At 38.4% G+C, this 14473-nt stretch overlaps 5 protein-coding genes across 5 annotated transcripts; 2 read left to right on the top strand and 3 right to left on the bottom strand.

The window, feature by feature from the left end:
* Positions 1 to 1314: 1314 nt before the first annotated feature.
* On the top strand, positions 1315 to 3319 carry LOC106429819 (NADH dehydrogenase [ubiquinone] iron-sulfur protein 7, mitochondrial). Its single transcript, XM_048769625.1, has 2 exons — positions 1315 to 1797; positions 2864 to 3319. The coding sequence occupies exons 1-2, from the start codon at positions 1379 to 1381 to the stop codon at positions 3096 to 3098; spliced, it is 654 nt and encodes a 217-aa protein (XP_048625582.1). The 5' UTR covers positions 1315 to 1378; the 3' UTR covers positions 3099 to 3319.
* Positions 3320 to 3762: 443 nt separating this feature from the next.
* Positions 3763 to 5131, top strand: LOC106429831 (OVARIAN TUMOR DOMAIN-containing deubiquitinating enzyme 10-like). Its single transcript, XM_013870601.3, has 6 exons — positions 3763 to 3886; positions 3971 to 4025; positions 4109 to 4183; positions 4258 to 4416; positions 4509 to 4647; positions 4746 to 5131. The coding sequence occupies exons 1-6, from the start codon at positions 3852 to 3854 to the stop codon at positions 4895 to 4897; spliced, it is 615 nt and encodes a 204-aa protein (XP_013726055.2). The 5' UTR covers positions 3763 to 3851; the 3' UTR covers positions 4898 to 5131.
* A 4-nt stretch (positions 5132 to 5135) lies between these two features.
* LOC106429804 (50S ribosomal protein L19-1, chloroplastic-like) lies at positions 5136 to 6934 on the bottom strand. Its single transcript, XM_013870560.3, has 5 exons — positions 6584 to 6934; positions 5956 to 6105; positions 5792 to 5878; positions 5531 to 5664; positions 5136 to 5394 (listed from the first exon to the last, which is right to left on the bottom strand). The coding sequence occupies exons 1-5, from the start codon at positions 6806 to 6808 to the stop codon at positions 5289 to 5291; spliced, it is 702 nt and encodes a 233-aa protein (XP_013726014.2). The 5' UTR covers positions 6809 to 6934; the 3' UTR covers positions 5136 to 5288.
* A 950-nt stretch (positions 6935 to 7884) lies between these two features.
* Positions 7885 to 11658, bottom strand: LOC106443059 (glycosyltransferase BC10-like). Its single transcript, XM_013884666.3, has 2 exons — positions 10472 to 11658; positions 7885 to 10280 (listed from the first exon to the last, which is right to left on the bottom strand). The coding sequence occupies exons 1-2, from the start codon at positions 10985 to 10987 to the stop codon at positions 9642 to 9644; spliced, it is 1155 nt and encodes a 384-aa protein (XP_013740120.2). The 5' UTR covers positions 10988 to 11658; the 3' UTR covers positions 7885 to 9641.
* Positions 11659 to 11881: 223 nt separating this feature from the next.
* On the bottom strand, positions 11882 to 13858 carry LOC106429850 (glycosyltransferase BC10). Its single transcript, XM_013870623.3, has 2 exons — positions 12940 to 13858; positions 11882 to 12653 (listed from the first exon to the last, which is right to left on the bottom strand). Exons 1-2 carry the CDS (start codon positions 13459 to 13461, stop codon positions 12015 to 12017), a joined length of 1161 nt encoding a protein of 386 aa, XP_013726077.2. The 5' UTR covers positions 13462 to 13858; the 3' UTR covers positions 11882 to 12014.
* Between the last annotated feature and the right edge of the window lie 615 nt (positions 13859 to 14473).

Raw genomic sequence — 14473 nt, 5'->3', positions numbered from 1 at the left:
AATTGTTGTTATCAGCTTTTATTTTTTTTAAAGAGGGGAGACTTTTGATTTCATTTAAGAACCATGCAGTGGTTGTTTGATGAATTAAGTGACCAACAGTAACTGTTGCCCTAATTTCTGATTAATGAGGGCACGTGTGACGCCATTACTCAACTTTAAAGCTTAGCTTAAGATTTGGTTAATATTAAATAAATAAATAATTTTGTTGCTGTCTCCATCTCGCCACCATCACTCATCAATCTGATATACGAATCTTCCCATTATGTAGATATGCATATGCTTCTACACGAAATCTTCGCCGACAACATTTGTGTAGTAAATAGTAGTATATAGATACGTCCACACGCTGAAAGAAGCTAGCATACTGTTTTGTAGTGAAATTGTGTAGGCATATTCAAAAGTTACGTACATTAGTTTTGTTTCTTACATTATCTAGTGACATTTCTTTGCTTTTAATCCAATTCACTACATCATGGCTATTGTCTTACATGGAAGTTGTTGCAAATGTTGACTACGTGTCCATCCGTAGACACTTCCATTACTTCAAGTTTACAGAAGATGAGATTAAAAACATTCGTACTTCTCGAAGTGAATCCTACAATTTTAGAATATTCCTGAGATAGTTTTTCTTGTGTGTGTTGTTATTTCTTGCGCAAAGAAGGGTTACTGTTGTGTTGTAAATAGTGGTTTTCATACGACGAATATTATAGAACTAATCTTCAAATCTCATGTCATCAAAGCCATATCAAGGTATCCCTTTTCAGTTTCCACAGCCAAAAAGCTACATCAACTTACAAAATTTTACTCATTTAACCATTTGAAATATTTAGCCACAACCAAAACTCCATCATCTCTGAAGTTGTGAAAATACAATTAATGGGATAAAAGCTCAGGAAGGAGAACATGAAGGCCCATTAATATTGACAGAGCAACGCAATGACAAAAACAACAAAGCCCAATAATTGAAGTTATGGAAGCTCCTTGTTATATAACCATTTCCACTTATGGAAGCAAAGCACATGTTCATACACCTGCTGGTTTACCTCTTGATCTCTATTTCTCCTGAGCCATAGTTTAGACTTTAGAGTACCAAGCAAAACATATCTAGTAACTGAATCAATTACACTATTAACTAGTATATATCCAATCCCATCTAATGGTCTCAAATCTATTTGATCAAGGTTTTGGCAAATGGATAAGAATATATATATTTAATCTAATGGTCTTAAATTAAACCAAGACAATTATAAATTACAGTAAAAAGTTAAAAAAGAAGGTGAAAAAGATGCCAATATAAATAGTTTCTCCACCTGTAAATGTTTTAAGAGTCGCCTGATTATCACAACTCCACGACAAGAGGAAAAAAAAAAACTCAAAAATGGCCATGATCACGCGCAACACTGTCACGCGCCTCCCTCTCCTCCTCCAATCTCAACGCGCCGCCGCCGCGGTCTCTCACATCCACACGTCCCTTCCCACTCTCTCCCCCTCGGCGTCACCGACTTCCTACACCAGACCAGGTCCTCCTTCGACCTCATCTCCTCCTCCGCCGGGTCTCTCGAAGACGGCGGAGTTCGTGATCTCGAAGGTCGACGATCTCATGAACTGGGCTCGCAGGGGGTCGATCTGGCCCATGACCTTCGGCCTCGCGTGCTGCGCCGTGGAAATGATGCATACCGGTGCTGCTCGCTACGATCTGGATCGATTCGGTATCATCTTTAGGCCTAGTCCTCGTCAGTCCGATTGTATGATTGTCGCCGGGACGCTTACTAACAAGATGGCTCCCGCTCTTCGCAAGTACGCCTCTCTAAATCTCTCTCCCTTTCCTCTGGAAGATTTGTTCGTTATCTTCGTTTGTGTTGTGATGCTTGTTGATAGGCGCGTTAGAATTAGGGTTCAGGAAATGTGATTGGGTTACTTAGGTTTGAATCATCTCTTTCCTAGAGATTTAGGATTCATGTATTCTGATTGTGTTGCTTTGATATGTTTCTAATTGAAAGATTCTGTATGAATATAAGACTGACTTAGGGAGCCATATTTTTCGTATTCATTGTCTAGCTCTAGCTTAGATTACTTGATTTTTTTTTTCGGTTTGAATTCATGAGCTTAGGTGAAATATAGCATACAGAGATGAAGAATAGCTTCTTCTTTTTTTGTGCGTGGGAGAGATGAGGATTTTAGATTATTTAGCTTGGGGAAACATGTGTTAGTGTCAGCTATCATGTGATTGCATTAACCAGACTTGGTATTATTACTAGTTAGAGGTTGGATATTCAATGTTATTATGTTTCGTTTTGTAACTCCTTCTGCTTCATGTTTAGAATCTTGCTTGCTTGGTTGTCTTTGGGATCACCTGATGTCCATTTTACTGCGGGGTGTGTTGTTAAAGAAACCTGATACCTGACCCACTTGATAAGATTCCTTATTTTATTGTTGTTTGATGTTATGAAGCTTACCTTTAAATGAAACTCTAGTTGTCAACAAACGTGTGCCAATGGATTTTTTTGGTAGACAGCTGACCTTATGTATCAATGATGCTTTTAGGCCTATCTTGAGATAGATAATACCCAAAGTAACCACGGGTTCGCAAAAAATCAACCACTGAGACTAGCAACTTTTTGATGCATTTGAGAGATGATTGATAGCGTTATAAGTTGCTGGTCTAGATTAGCTCTTATGCTGAATAAACTCATAGTGATCGAACTAGTTTTTAGGTATAAAACTCTCTCTTCACAGTAAGTACCCACAAATCAGTCTTGAATCTGGCATAATTGAGAGAAAGAGTGTATGTTTTCAAAGCTGTTCTTGTTAATCCTGTTTGAAAGAAGTTCCTTGTTTCTAATATCTGGAAACAATGAGACAGGGTTTATGACCAAATGCCGGAGCCAAGGTGGGTGATTTCAATGGGAAGCTGCGCCAACGGAGGTGGATACTATCACTACTCCTACTCAGTGGTTCGAGGCTGTGACAGAATTGTCCCAGTGGACATCTACGTCCCTGGATGCCCTCCAACCGCTGAGGCATTGCTCTATGGACTCCTCCAGCTTCAGAAGAAAATCAACAGGCGCAAGGATTTCTTGCACTGGTGGAACAAGTGATCAAACCCTCCTTACCAATGTCAAAGCGAGTTTTCGCTTTCAGACGATTGTTACCAAAAGCTTGGGTCCAATAAAACGTGGACGTTTCAATGCAACGTTTATGGTGGAGATGCCATGTGAAAGAGTGCACTTCTAAGTTTGTTTATGGAAACTTGAATAAACATAAAAATTCTGTTGTCCGACTCCTTTTTGTTATATCTACCAGTTTATCAGCTAAGATTCTTCTGATTCTTGTTAAAATTATTCGCTATGTGTGTATGTAAGTTATGCATAGACGAGCCAGTGGGCCTAAAGATTCTTCTGATTAATTGGGCCGTTAACGGTAGGCCCATAACAACCCTAACCATAAAAAATTGAAAAAGCCCATCTTTTTCTCATAATATAGAAAATCTATAGGGATGATTGGTAAGTGCTGTAGCTTTATATTTTCTGCTGTAAAATTTAATCTGTAGATTTATTTGCTGTAACTTTCTTTGCTGTAGATTTCTAAAGCACTAATTTTTTGCTCTGAAAATAAAGCTTTCTACAGCCATATTTTGATTTTTCAGAGATTTTTTTGCTGTGAGTTTTTTAAGGAAAGCAAAGCTCGATTGGTTGACATATATAGTTGTAGACTAAATTTTGGCTGTCCAGAGCATCTACAGCCCCAACCAATCATCCCCTATAAATACCAATCGGCCGCTCTAGCGACACAGTATATTGTTAACCATCACCCAATCAGTAACCGATTGTCGCCGAGAAAAGACGTAAGCAATGTCTAACGAGCACAAGAAAAGACTCGAGTCAAGGTAAACGAACTAACGATGGATTATTCTTTGTAAATCTTGTTTAAATCATCAGTGTTTTAACTGATTACTCTTCCGGATTGTTAGGTTAGAGTGGGAAGGTTTCATCGAGACGAAGATCAAAAGTGATGGAAATTGCCAGGTAATAATAAGTACAAATTAATTAATGTTTTCTAAATCCCTCCTTTATCACATCATTAGTGTTTGTTAATTATTATGTTACAGTTTAGCTCTTTAGCTGATCAGCTCTTCAGGTGCCCCGAGTATCATGAGAAAGTTCGAGAAAGAATAGTTAAACAGGTATATGACTCTCATGAGGTTATATGATTTGTTAACATGGACTGACTCTCATGTTGTTATATGAATTATTTCAGCTTAAAACTTGTCCAAAAATTTATAGAGAGTTTGTTGAGATGGACTCGAGTAAAAAAAGAACAAACGATCTTCCCAAGGACTACTCCGAGTATGTCAAGAACATGTCCAAGAACGGCGTGTGGGGTGATAACGTTACGTTGCAGGCTGCTGCTGATACGGTTAACTTCTTTATAATAATCTCTTTACTTTGATTTTTTTTCTTTCTATTCGCTCGTTTTAGGTTAATGAACAAGTGTTCGCGATTATGCAGTTTGGGGTGAAGATAGTAGTCATTACGTCAGAGAAAGAAGTACCTTCCATGGAGATTGTTCCCAAGTCTTTGACGCTTGAGAGAGTTGTTTACTTGAGCCATTTGGTTGGGGTCCATTACAACTCTATCTACCTAAAAGGTTGGTTCAGTTTCTTCTTATCCTGGAGAGCGTACTGTATCTGTATATAATCTTTCTTCTTCGCAAGTTTTATTCTTTCATCTTGCTGGTTGTTTCAGGTTCAGAGACGGATCCTGCTCCGATGGAGCTTCCGGGGAAGAGTAAGAATAAGAATGAGAATGACAAGGAGGCACAAGGCAGGAATGAGAATGACAAGCACAAGCACAACGAGAAGAAGAAGAATGACAGAAGCAAAAGTAAGAAGAAATAGCTACATGGAAGGTCTATTATTACCAGATACCTTAATATTCCCTTGAGTTGATTCAAACGCAAGTATCTAAGTTTGTGCTTGTAAAGTGAGGTTGTTGATTCATTTGGGAAACATATAACTAAAATGTAAACTCAGATCCGATCGCAGTTTATCTCCAACCACGCAACAGCTTTTTAAGCCAAACTTTGTTGCTTTGACAGTTTAAGAGCATACTGAAGCTCAGTTTTATTGGAACATGTAGAGAAAAAATATAGCTTGAAGGTTCCATCATTATTCAACAACATTACACAGTCCAATAAGTGACTCAAAGCAGAGTCGTCATTAAATAAAAACACTCAAGATTTTGTTTAAGAGCGTAGAGTACTCTTTTGTTTGTATGATGATTAAGGTGCTAATGCTTCTTGAGAGCGTTCATCTTGTCTCTGAGGTAATAAAGTTTCGCTCTTCTTACTCTCTTCTTGTCCAACACCTTAATCTCCCTCAGGTTTGGAGAATACCTGTCATCAACAAACACCCACACTCACATATCACCAGTTTTTCTCATACAAATGAGCCTTTCATGCTATATGAGGCTCTAAGAATGTACATTCATCTTTGCCTTTAGGAGAGAGGTCAAGAGGTTAAAATACTTACAAGGGGAACATGGATTCGACTCCCACTCCAGCCACGAGCCTTCTAATCCTAAACGTAGAGTTAAGACCAGCATTACGCCTTGCTATCACAATGCCTTTTACGATTGAAACACGCCTCTTGTTCTCAGGCACTTCCTGTTTCAAACAAAGTTAAATGCAATGAAGCCTATGAAAGTATTAATCTTCCCAAGTTATACGATATTTTGATCTCATTCTCGAAGAAAAAGAAAAGACAATCTGGTACGAGTTCAAAAGTAGTTACCACTTTGAGCTGCACAATGTAACCGGGCCTTATCTCCGGTATCTCTCTACGAGTTCTCACTTCCTCAACTGCCTCCTTGTCTACAATCTGCACAAGATTATGACTTTTGTAAACGTGACAGTGATGTATTAATCCACAACCAATCGTCAAAGTAGGAGTTGTACCTGCATTATATGCTTGGCGGTTTTATCAAGCCGCTTGAACTTGATTCTTGGAGGCGCATCAGGAGCTGACCCAGGGAATCCTTGAGGAGCAGACTGAACAGAATCCCCAACGGTGGAAAAGCACCTCGATGAATACGTTAAGTTTTGTCTCTGCCAAACATTTTGCCAATCACCACTAAAAGCCAGAGAGTGTCTAAACTAAATGCCACTGTGACCCAAACATCCAGGAACAATTTCTGAAAGCATATAACTTTGGAGTAACAAGGGCACGAAACGGGTTCCTCTGCATCTACATAACCTTTAACTACCCAACGAGATAGGCTCAAGAGAAACAGCAAAAAAAACATAAGAAAATAAACAAAAATCGATGATGCTTGAGACAATTTAGCATGCATTTATACTTTCAATTTCACCTAATGATCACCATAGCGATCAAAAGCCCCACACATAAGCAATCTGAGCTAAATTTTCTACTCAAGACCAATCCAGTACCAAAGTTTCTTCCTTTTACACAACCCATCTGGTAATTAGATCTATATTGCCAACTAATCACCCTCCACATTTCTACAAACCGATAACAATATCAATACACAATGATTAGCTGAAATGAGAGACGTGGCTTGCTTACAGGTAGTACGGAAGAGAAAGAAACAGCCTTTGTCAACGAGCTAATGAGATATGTCGCTGGCGAATCGAAAGCTCTGGTGGAACGGGAATAATCAAACCCTCCTCCTAGCCTCCTCGATTCATTCTCGGACAAGCTTGCGGGAGAAGACGAAGTGAAACGAAGAGTGTTGGAGATTGAGAAACGGTTCCTCTGGAGCAGCCTTGTGCCGCTACGAATCGATTGCATCTTCTCCGCAAAGAGGATTCGATCTAATGACCTCGGAGTATCCGAATCTGTTGGTTTTGAAGTTTGACGCGGAGTTTGAGCCAAAAATGTGAGAAGCTACTAAAACCCTCGCCATCTCCTCCAGGGTTCTTTTTCTTTATTAGTAATTTGCATATTAGCCCCTGATGTTTTATGTTTTACGTTAATTGACCCATTTACTTTTTCCTCTTTTCATTTGTAAATTTTTGTGCCCTGGCTGATTTGTTTAAAGGTAATTAACTAATTATAGAACCTAGATTGATCAAATCACATTAATTAGTAATTCCAACGCGTTATAGTTTTCCTTCATCACATCCAAATGCTAAATGTACAACTAATCAACAGTTGATTATTCTTCACCGTCTGGAAAAAATGCTTGAATTTTCTTCAAAGAAAAAAGTCTTCAACTTTTCCTATCAACAAATAAATCCCCAAACTATTTTTTTTCTTGATTCCATTAAGGAAGCGTTGAATCCGTTAATAACGGTTTCTTTTGCTCTCGTCTTGTAATGAGAACAAAAGAACACGTTTATGTAGCCTAAAGTCTCATTCTTCATATTGATTTTACACGCAAAATTCCGCAAAATTTCAAAACAATGTCGGATTCATATCACTATATGAGCACTGTAGACTGTAGTTCTGACTAATTCCGAAACTACATGGAATTTAAAAAACCGGATGTTATTATCTCGAAGCAAAACTGAACCATGCACCAATCCATTGCACATTGGAGCGTTACAATCTTAAATCATTTACCCGTAGTGTGTATTGATTTTCGTATCACATGGTTTATGAATTAACTCCATTTTTAGTTCTTGTATTTATGTTTTCAGATTAAAAAAAAATATATATAAATATATATATATATTTTTTTTTTTAGTTTTAGCTTAGATCATATTCTTATTCAATTTCGACCAAAATATAACTCAGTTCAAATTAATACAAGTAACAATCACAATTATGTTCAGATTATAATCAAATTTCTAGCAAAGTTTCGATCATGTGATTTGTAAAACAAGCTCGTATAACGATTTAAGCGAAGAAGGCGAAGAACAATCTGAGAAACATCCATAAATAGAATAGAATCATGTCATAATCAAAAACAATATCGCAAAATGGTAACAAAGACACAATAGAAAGAGATCTATAGCTCCTGAATACACACCAATATCATCAATAATGCTATAAAGTTTTCAAAAACAATATCTCTGTACGAATCGCCATCGCAAAGACTTAGATCCGAAGAGCAGAGCCGAAAACAAGAGCAGCGACGGCTGCAACACCAGCTGAGACGATGGACGGCGAGAAGGCACCAGATCCAGAAGTAGGGCTTGGCGCCGGAGACTCAGACTGAGCTGAAGCGACGGTAGCAACGACGGAGACGATCACCGCGACGAGAGCAACAACGGAGGCCTTTGAGATCGCCATTTCAGAGATTTGTAGAGAGAGAGAGAGAGCTAAAGAGGAGGAGGCTAGGGTTTTTGTTGATTCGAAATGTTTTAAAGCTCTGAAGGTTTTTTGGTGAAATTAGCAATGTGGTGAGGCGTTTATAAAGAGGTTGAGCATATCCGGTTTAGTTGGGTTTAGGTAACCGGACTTTCCAGCATTAGAAATCCTTGCAATTACAGCTGGTCCACCTGCGGGTCCCGCGAATCATGACAATCAACGGTCCATATTCTTTTACTGAGATTTCGACAGGTCATCGTCTCTCTGTTACGGCGCCGTTTTAAACATATGTGCCGTGTTTTGAACGCTCACCGAGGCGCGTGCATCTAACTCTTCAACCTTGATAAAAGGCACAACGGTCGGTGAGAAATGTGATGGTTTGGCGCGTGAAAATAATGATGCGCTGTCCATTTTTTTTTTCAAAGTCACGCGGTACCGTGAAAGAAACGGGCGAGATGTGCAGACTTGTATTTGTTTGGAGAGAGTGGGAATCACATTGTAACACGGTTTAGTGCTAAAGAGCATTTTAATTACGTAGAAGATATGTCTAGAAGAATAGGCGGTCCTTAATTTCTCCAAGCAATGTTGATTTTCTATTTTTGTGATTAGGATGTTAATAACGAATCTTCCGCAATTACCATTTTTGTTCAAAGTAAAACCGCATTTAAAATGTATACGTTTTGATTTGTCTACCTTTTGAATAAAATGCTAAAGATTAGTTGTATAGATGGAACATTTATCCTTCCTTTTTGTGTGTGGTGAACATCGTTTTGAAGAAAGACAAAAACTACTTTCTTCATTAGCTTTCGATAAGTTGGTGGATTCTCTTGAATTTCTCTCTATTCTAAATAAACCATAGGTTATACGTGGTAAACAATAACGGATAAATAAATTCCGCATTATCGTATCCTTTCTGCATTCCAATAAAATAAACATTAGCCTGCTGAAATCTTTTAAACAATGAATTTTGCCCATTGGATTATTTTTTTATTAAGAGAAAGACAAATGGTTGAAGTGTTGGCAAATGGCAAGGCTCTTGATGGGTTCGAGAAGTTCGGTAGGTGTAAAAGTGCGTCTACACCTGGCTGTGTTCTGTCCCATTGCCACAATGCCACTTTTGCCAAGTATTAAGTATTCACATTCAAACCAAACAAAACCTTGGTCGGTTAACAAATTACTACTAACTTCTAAGAATCATAAGACATAAGGTGATGAGTTGGAGACAAGAGCCTGCCTTATCAGCCTTTGTCCTATTGTCTATACGGTTTTATGACCAAACTTTTAGTTTCTTATCTGACTTTAGCATCATGCTTAACCTCCAAACTTGTATTAAAAACAAACAAAATAAAATGATATTGGCGTAAAATCTCTAAAACCCCATAATCTTGGGAGCAATGTGAAGCAACGGCTCCAAAGCACTAGGAGCAAACTTCCTCGCAAAGAGATAACACATAGAAGTGTTACGACCATTGTAAGTGCAATTCACACCATCAAATATCTTTTGAAAGAAGTTCTCTGTAATGTCTGATTCCCCGAACGTAGCCGGATGAGAGCCACCTCTAGACCAGTCGGTCCACGTCATGCTCCGGTTAGCCAACGCCATTGGTTTCTCAATAGTCAACATCGTAGGCAAATAATGCTCGTCTGAAAAGCAAGCAGGCCTACAAATCTCTCTGAATTTCGGGTAATATAATGTGTCTTTGACAATGGTAGCTGCCAGGTCCCGGTCTACCTCAAACCATTGTGACCCTTTTCTCCATTTGGCAATGGGAACTTCAGGTTCCATGTTCTCGTTGTAGCGGCCTCGACCGAAGGGTCCATTGTCATCGAAAGCATCCATGAAGCTGTGTTTTGATTGGCTTAAGTAGGTGTAGATTGTTGTGAAGTTGAAGAGGGGGATGCATGACTCTGAGACTAGAACAAACCATTCGTTAGAGATATCTAGCAGGGCGTTGGCGAGAAGCCGCCTCTCTGCCTCGCACATGTTCATTCTCCCCCATTGTGCAAGCTGCGCAACGATGTTTTCTAGATATTAATAGCGGATCTAGAAATATTTGTTACTAGTAGCAAAAATATTTAAACTTAAATATTATTAAAAAATATAAATAATTTTTAATAAATACAAATTAAAATAATTACAAAGCCATTATCTATTTGAACATTTTATTGTTAAAAAAGCATTAACAAAAATTTACGGACCTGACTTGGTATCTGCCTCTGGTAGAAAACAGAATCAGCTGGAAACTTGGCTGTATAAGATGGATGGGGATGAATGTAAACCGAGTAAAGCCCCTTGTGACCTTTCAAAAACCTCTCCCAAAGCGAAGCAAGAGGCAAGGGGCCTCTTGTCAAGAACATAAAGGCAATCTTTGGAACCCTTTTAAACGGATATCCTTTTCTCCGAGGCCAGAAAGAAGCTCGCCAAAGAAGCTCTTCATCGCTCATGTTATGCATCAGAACCCCAGGAGGTTGTATCCATTTACTTAAACCGTCAGGCTCCTCCTCGCGGCGTGGGACAAAGCTAGAAGTGACTGTGGTTACTACACTTTGTAGTCCAGTATACTTGTTTGTACTAATGATGAAGATAGTAACAACACCAGCAAGAAAAAGACCTAGGACAAGAAGCAGTTGCGGTCTAAATGACTTATACTGTTCTGTCCTAACCGAGATTCCGTTCTCTTTCCCTTCTTCCAACTGTACAACCATAGACCGCATCCTTTGAACGCTATAGAGAGACTCTATATCAATCTTTAAGTATCAATTTGAACACTATAGTCTGCAGCCTTTGAACATTAGTATAAAGTTTATGAGTTAAACGAGGGCAACTAAAAGTAATCGAATAATGAATGCAGAAGACTCGTGGCGATATGTTAATGCAAAAACAATTGAGGTCAAATAGGCTACTGAACAGTGGGTAACCTCCCTTTTTCCAGTTCCGGATTATTAAACAAGTAGACACATTATGGGTGAGAATCCTTGCAGACTTTTTTTTAGCATTGTGCAAATAAACATGGTCAAATTTTTATAAGACGGTTGGAATAATGCATTTAAACATAAAATCCTCATTATTTATCGGTTGTGAAATCATCTATTTAATATGATTTATAATTGTAATATCAGCTTTAAAAAACTGTGCAAAAAGAAAAATATATTAGTATTGTTTACCATTTATATATAATATTAATATTTATTAAATAAAATATAAATATTCCCTTAAAACCACAAAATGTTTAATAAGCTCAAATTAAATTTCCATATATTAAAATGATTAAACTAATTAGTTAGAATATTAAAAATGGTAATGAAATTTTCTTGTGTTCTATAAAAATTAATAAAATCTTGTTAGAATATTTTAATATGGATTTTTATCTAAAACAAAAAATAACAAAAAGAAAATAAAGGAAAAGAGAGTGAATGTGTTAAAAATGTGTTTATACACCTGTGTCCGTGTTATGTTCCCATTGCCACTTGTGCTGTAGGTAGTATTTCAGTACTTATAACCTAACCTTATAGCTTCTTATCTAATTTAAGCATCGGGCTTAACGTCAGGAACCAAAAAAATTGAGCTACATAGTTTTTTCTTTTGACGTCTAAAGTTACAAGATCCTGTTGTGCAACGTTCTCAGTTATAATACCTCGTTTATTCCAAACTTGTATAAAACAAACAAATAAAATGGATATTGGCGCAAAATATCTCATATAATCCATATCCTGTCCGTATCATAGACACTACTGTACTAACTCAAAACCCCATAATCTTGGGAGCAATGTGGAGCAGCGGCTCTAAAGCACTAGGAGCAAACTTCCTCGCGAAAAGATAACACATGGAAGTGTTACGACCATTGTAACTGCAGTTCTCTCCATCAAAGATCTTTCCAAAGAACTCCTCTGTAATATCCGACCTCCCAAACGTAGCCGGGTGGGGCCCGCCTCTAGACCAGTCCGTCCACGTCACGCTCCGGTTAGCCAACGCCGTCGGTTTCTCAATAGTCAGCATCGTAGGGAAATAATGCTCGTCTGAATAGCAAGCAGGCCTACAAAACTCTCTGAATTTATGGTGATACAATGCGTCTTTCACAATGGTAGCTGCCAGGTCCCGGTCTAGCTCAAACCATTGTGGCCCTTTTCGCCACTTGGTGATGGGAACTTCAGGCTCCATGTTGTCGTTGTACCGGCCTCGACCGAAAGGTCCAGGGTCGTCAACAGCACCGATGAAGCTGTGTTTTGATTGGCTTAAGTAGGTGTAGATTGTTGTGAAGTTGTAGAGTGGGATGCACGACTCTGAGACTAGGACAAACCATTCGTTGGAGATATCGAGAAGCGCGTTGGCGAGGAGCCGCTTCTCTGCATCGCACATGGTCATTCTCCCCCATTCTGCAACCTGCTCAATGATGTCCACACATTCAAGTTACAACCAAATCAAATACATAACCAAGAGTTACTAACTTACTACTAAAGACACAAGTCTAATTCAAGAGTTACGTTTTCTGATACTCTATGTGATTAGTAATCCCAAGTGGCAGGTCCTGGACCAAGCCGGACGAATCATTCACCTCAGCCCCAGCTATTGAAATCTTTATTAAATCGTCTATAGCCCCCAAAATCTCAAGATCAGCGCTAACTAATCACTCAATCAACCAACAGAAAGAGACTCATAAGAAGCGTACCTGACTCGGTATCTGCCTCTTGTAGAAAACAGAATCAGCTGGAAACTTGGCATTAAAAGACGGATCCGGATGAACGTAAACAGAGTAAAGCCCCTTGTGACCCTTCAAGAACCTCTCCCAAAGCGAAGCAAGTGGCAAGGGGCCTTTGGTCAAGAACATAAACGCAATCTTTGGAACCCTTTTAAACGGATATCCTTTTCTCCGAGGCCATAGAGAGGCACGCCAAAGAAGCTCTTCATCGGTCATGTTGTGCATCAGAACCGTAGGAGGTTGTATCCATTTACCTAAACTGTTCGGTTCGTCTTCACGGCATGGGACAAAGGTGGAAGTGACCGTGGTTACTACACTATGTAGTCCAGTGGAGTTGATTGTAGAGACACTGATGATGAAGATAGTGACAAGAACAGCAAGAAAAAGACCTAGGAGAAGAAGCAGTTTGGGTCTAAACGACTTATACTGTCCTGTCCTAACCAAGATTCCGTTCTCTTTACCTTCTTGTAGAACCCTAGAGATAGTCTGCATCCTTTGAACACTATTATCAATCCTAAGTTACTTAGATCTCGTCGCTAGTCACTGAAGTAGCTTTGATTCAATCGCTAATTACTTCACCGGAAAAGGCAATGAGCGATCACCTATGCAGCCGTCGGAGAGTTGAGAACGTAAGCGGACCCTGAGCTAATAGCTACTTGATGAAAACTAAGTGGAGGATGATAGTCCACGTGTCGAGTTTAGAGGCAAAAAGAAAATCAAATAGTGCGAAGATTAAGAGGAAAAACACTGAGAAGTTACGAATCTGTCTCGAAGCCTTGAGAAAGACGGACTTTGATAAATCGACAAGACAGACTTTGAAAAGAAAAGTAAAGTGAAATGGTTTGTTTTTTTTTCTGGAGTTCACCCGCTGGTCTGCTCTCGTGGTTTGATATATAAAGCGATTATTAATATCTAGAATTATGTGGTTTTAACGTTTTTTTTTTAAACAAGAATGTTCCACAGTCCGTAGTCGCTCTTATGAGCTTTCCGCAACCCGTAGTCATCCCTGATCCGAAACTAGTCGGCGCTAATACCTTTAAGTGACATAAAGTACTCCGTGACTACGTAGGATTTAGGAATAAATCAAACTTAGGGACGTGCAGCCAAACGCTTAATTGTGGTTTTAACGTTTTTTGGGTTAAACGAGGGTAATTAGAAATTTTAACATTTTTAAAATTAAGCGTATGTGTGACAAAAAAAATATTCTTAAAATTTTTGGGTTAAACGAGGACAATTAAAAATTTAAAACTAATCGAATGCAAAAGACTCGTGATATGAATGCAAAACAATTGAGGTCAAATATGCTAATAAACTATATAAAATAATATTAATATTTTATTAAGAAGATAAAATATTTTTATTCCCTTAAAACGAGAGAATATCACATATTAAAATTTCATATATTAAATTATTACAATAATTAGCTGGAATATTAAAAGAGGTAATGAAATCTCTTGAAGTTTTTAGAATATTTTAATATGGAATGTTATCTAAAATAAAAATA

Source organism: Brassica napus, chromosome A3 (assembly GCF_020379485.1).
Source record: "Brassica napus cultivar Da-Ae chromosome A3, Da-Ae, whole genome shotgun sequence".
In the NCBI taxonomy this organism is placed as follows: Eukaryota; Viridiplantae; Streptophyta; class Magnoliopsida; order Brassicales; family Brassicaceae; genus Brassica; species Brassica napus.
Note: the sequence above shows the minus strand (reverse complement) of the source record. Positions and strands in the feature narration are given on the sequence as shown.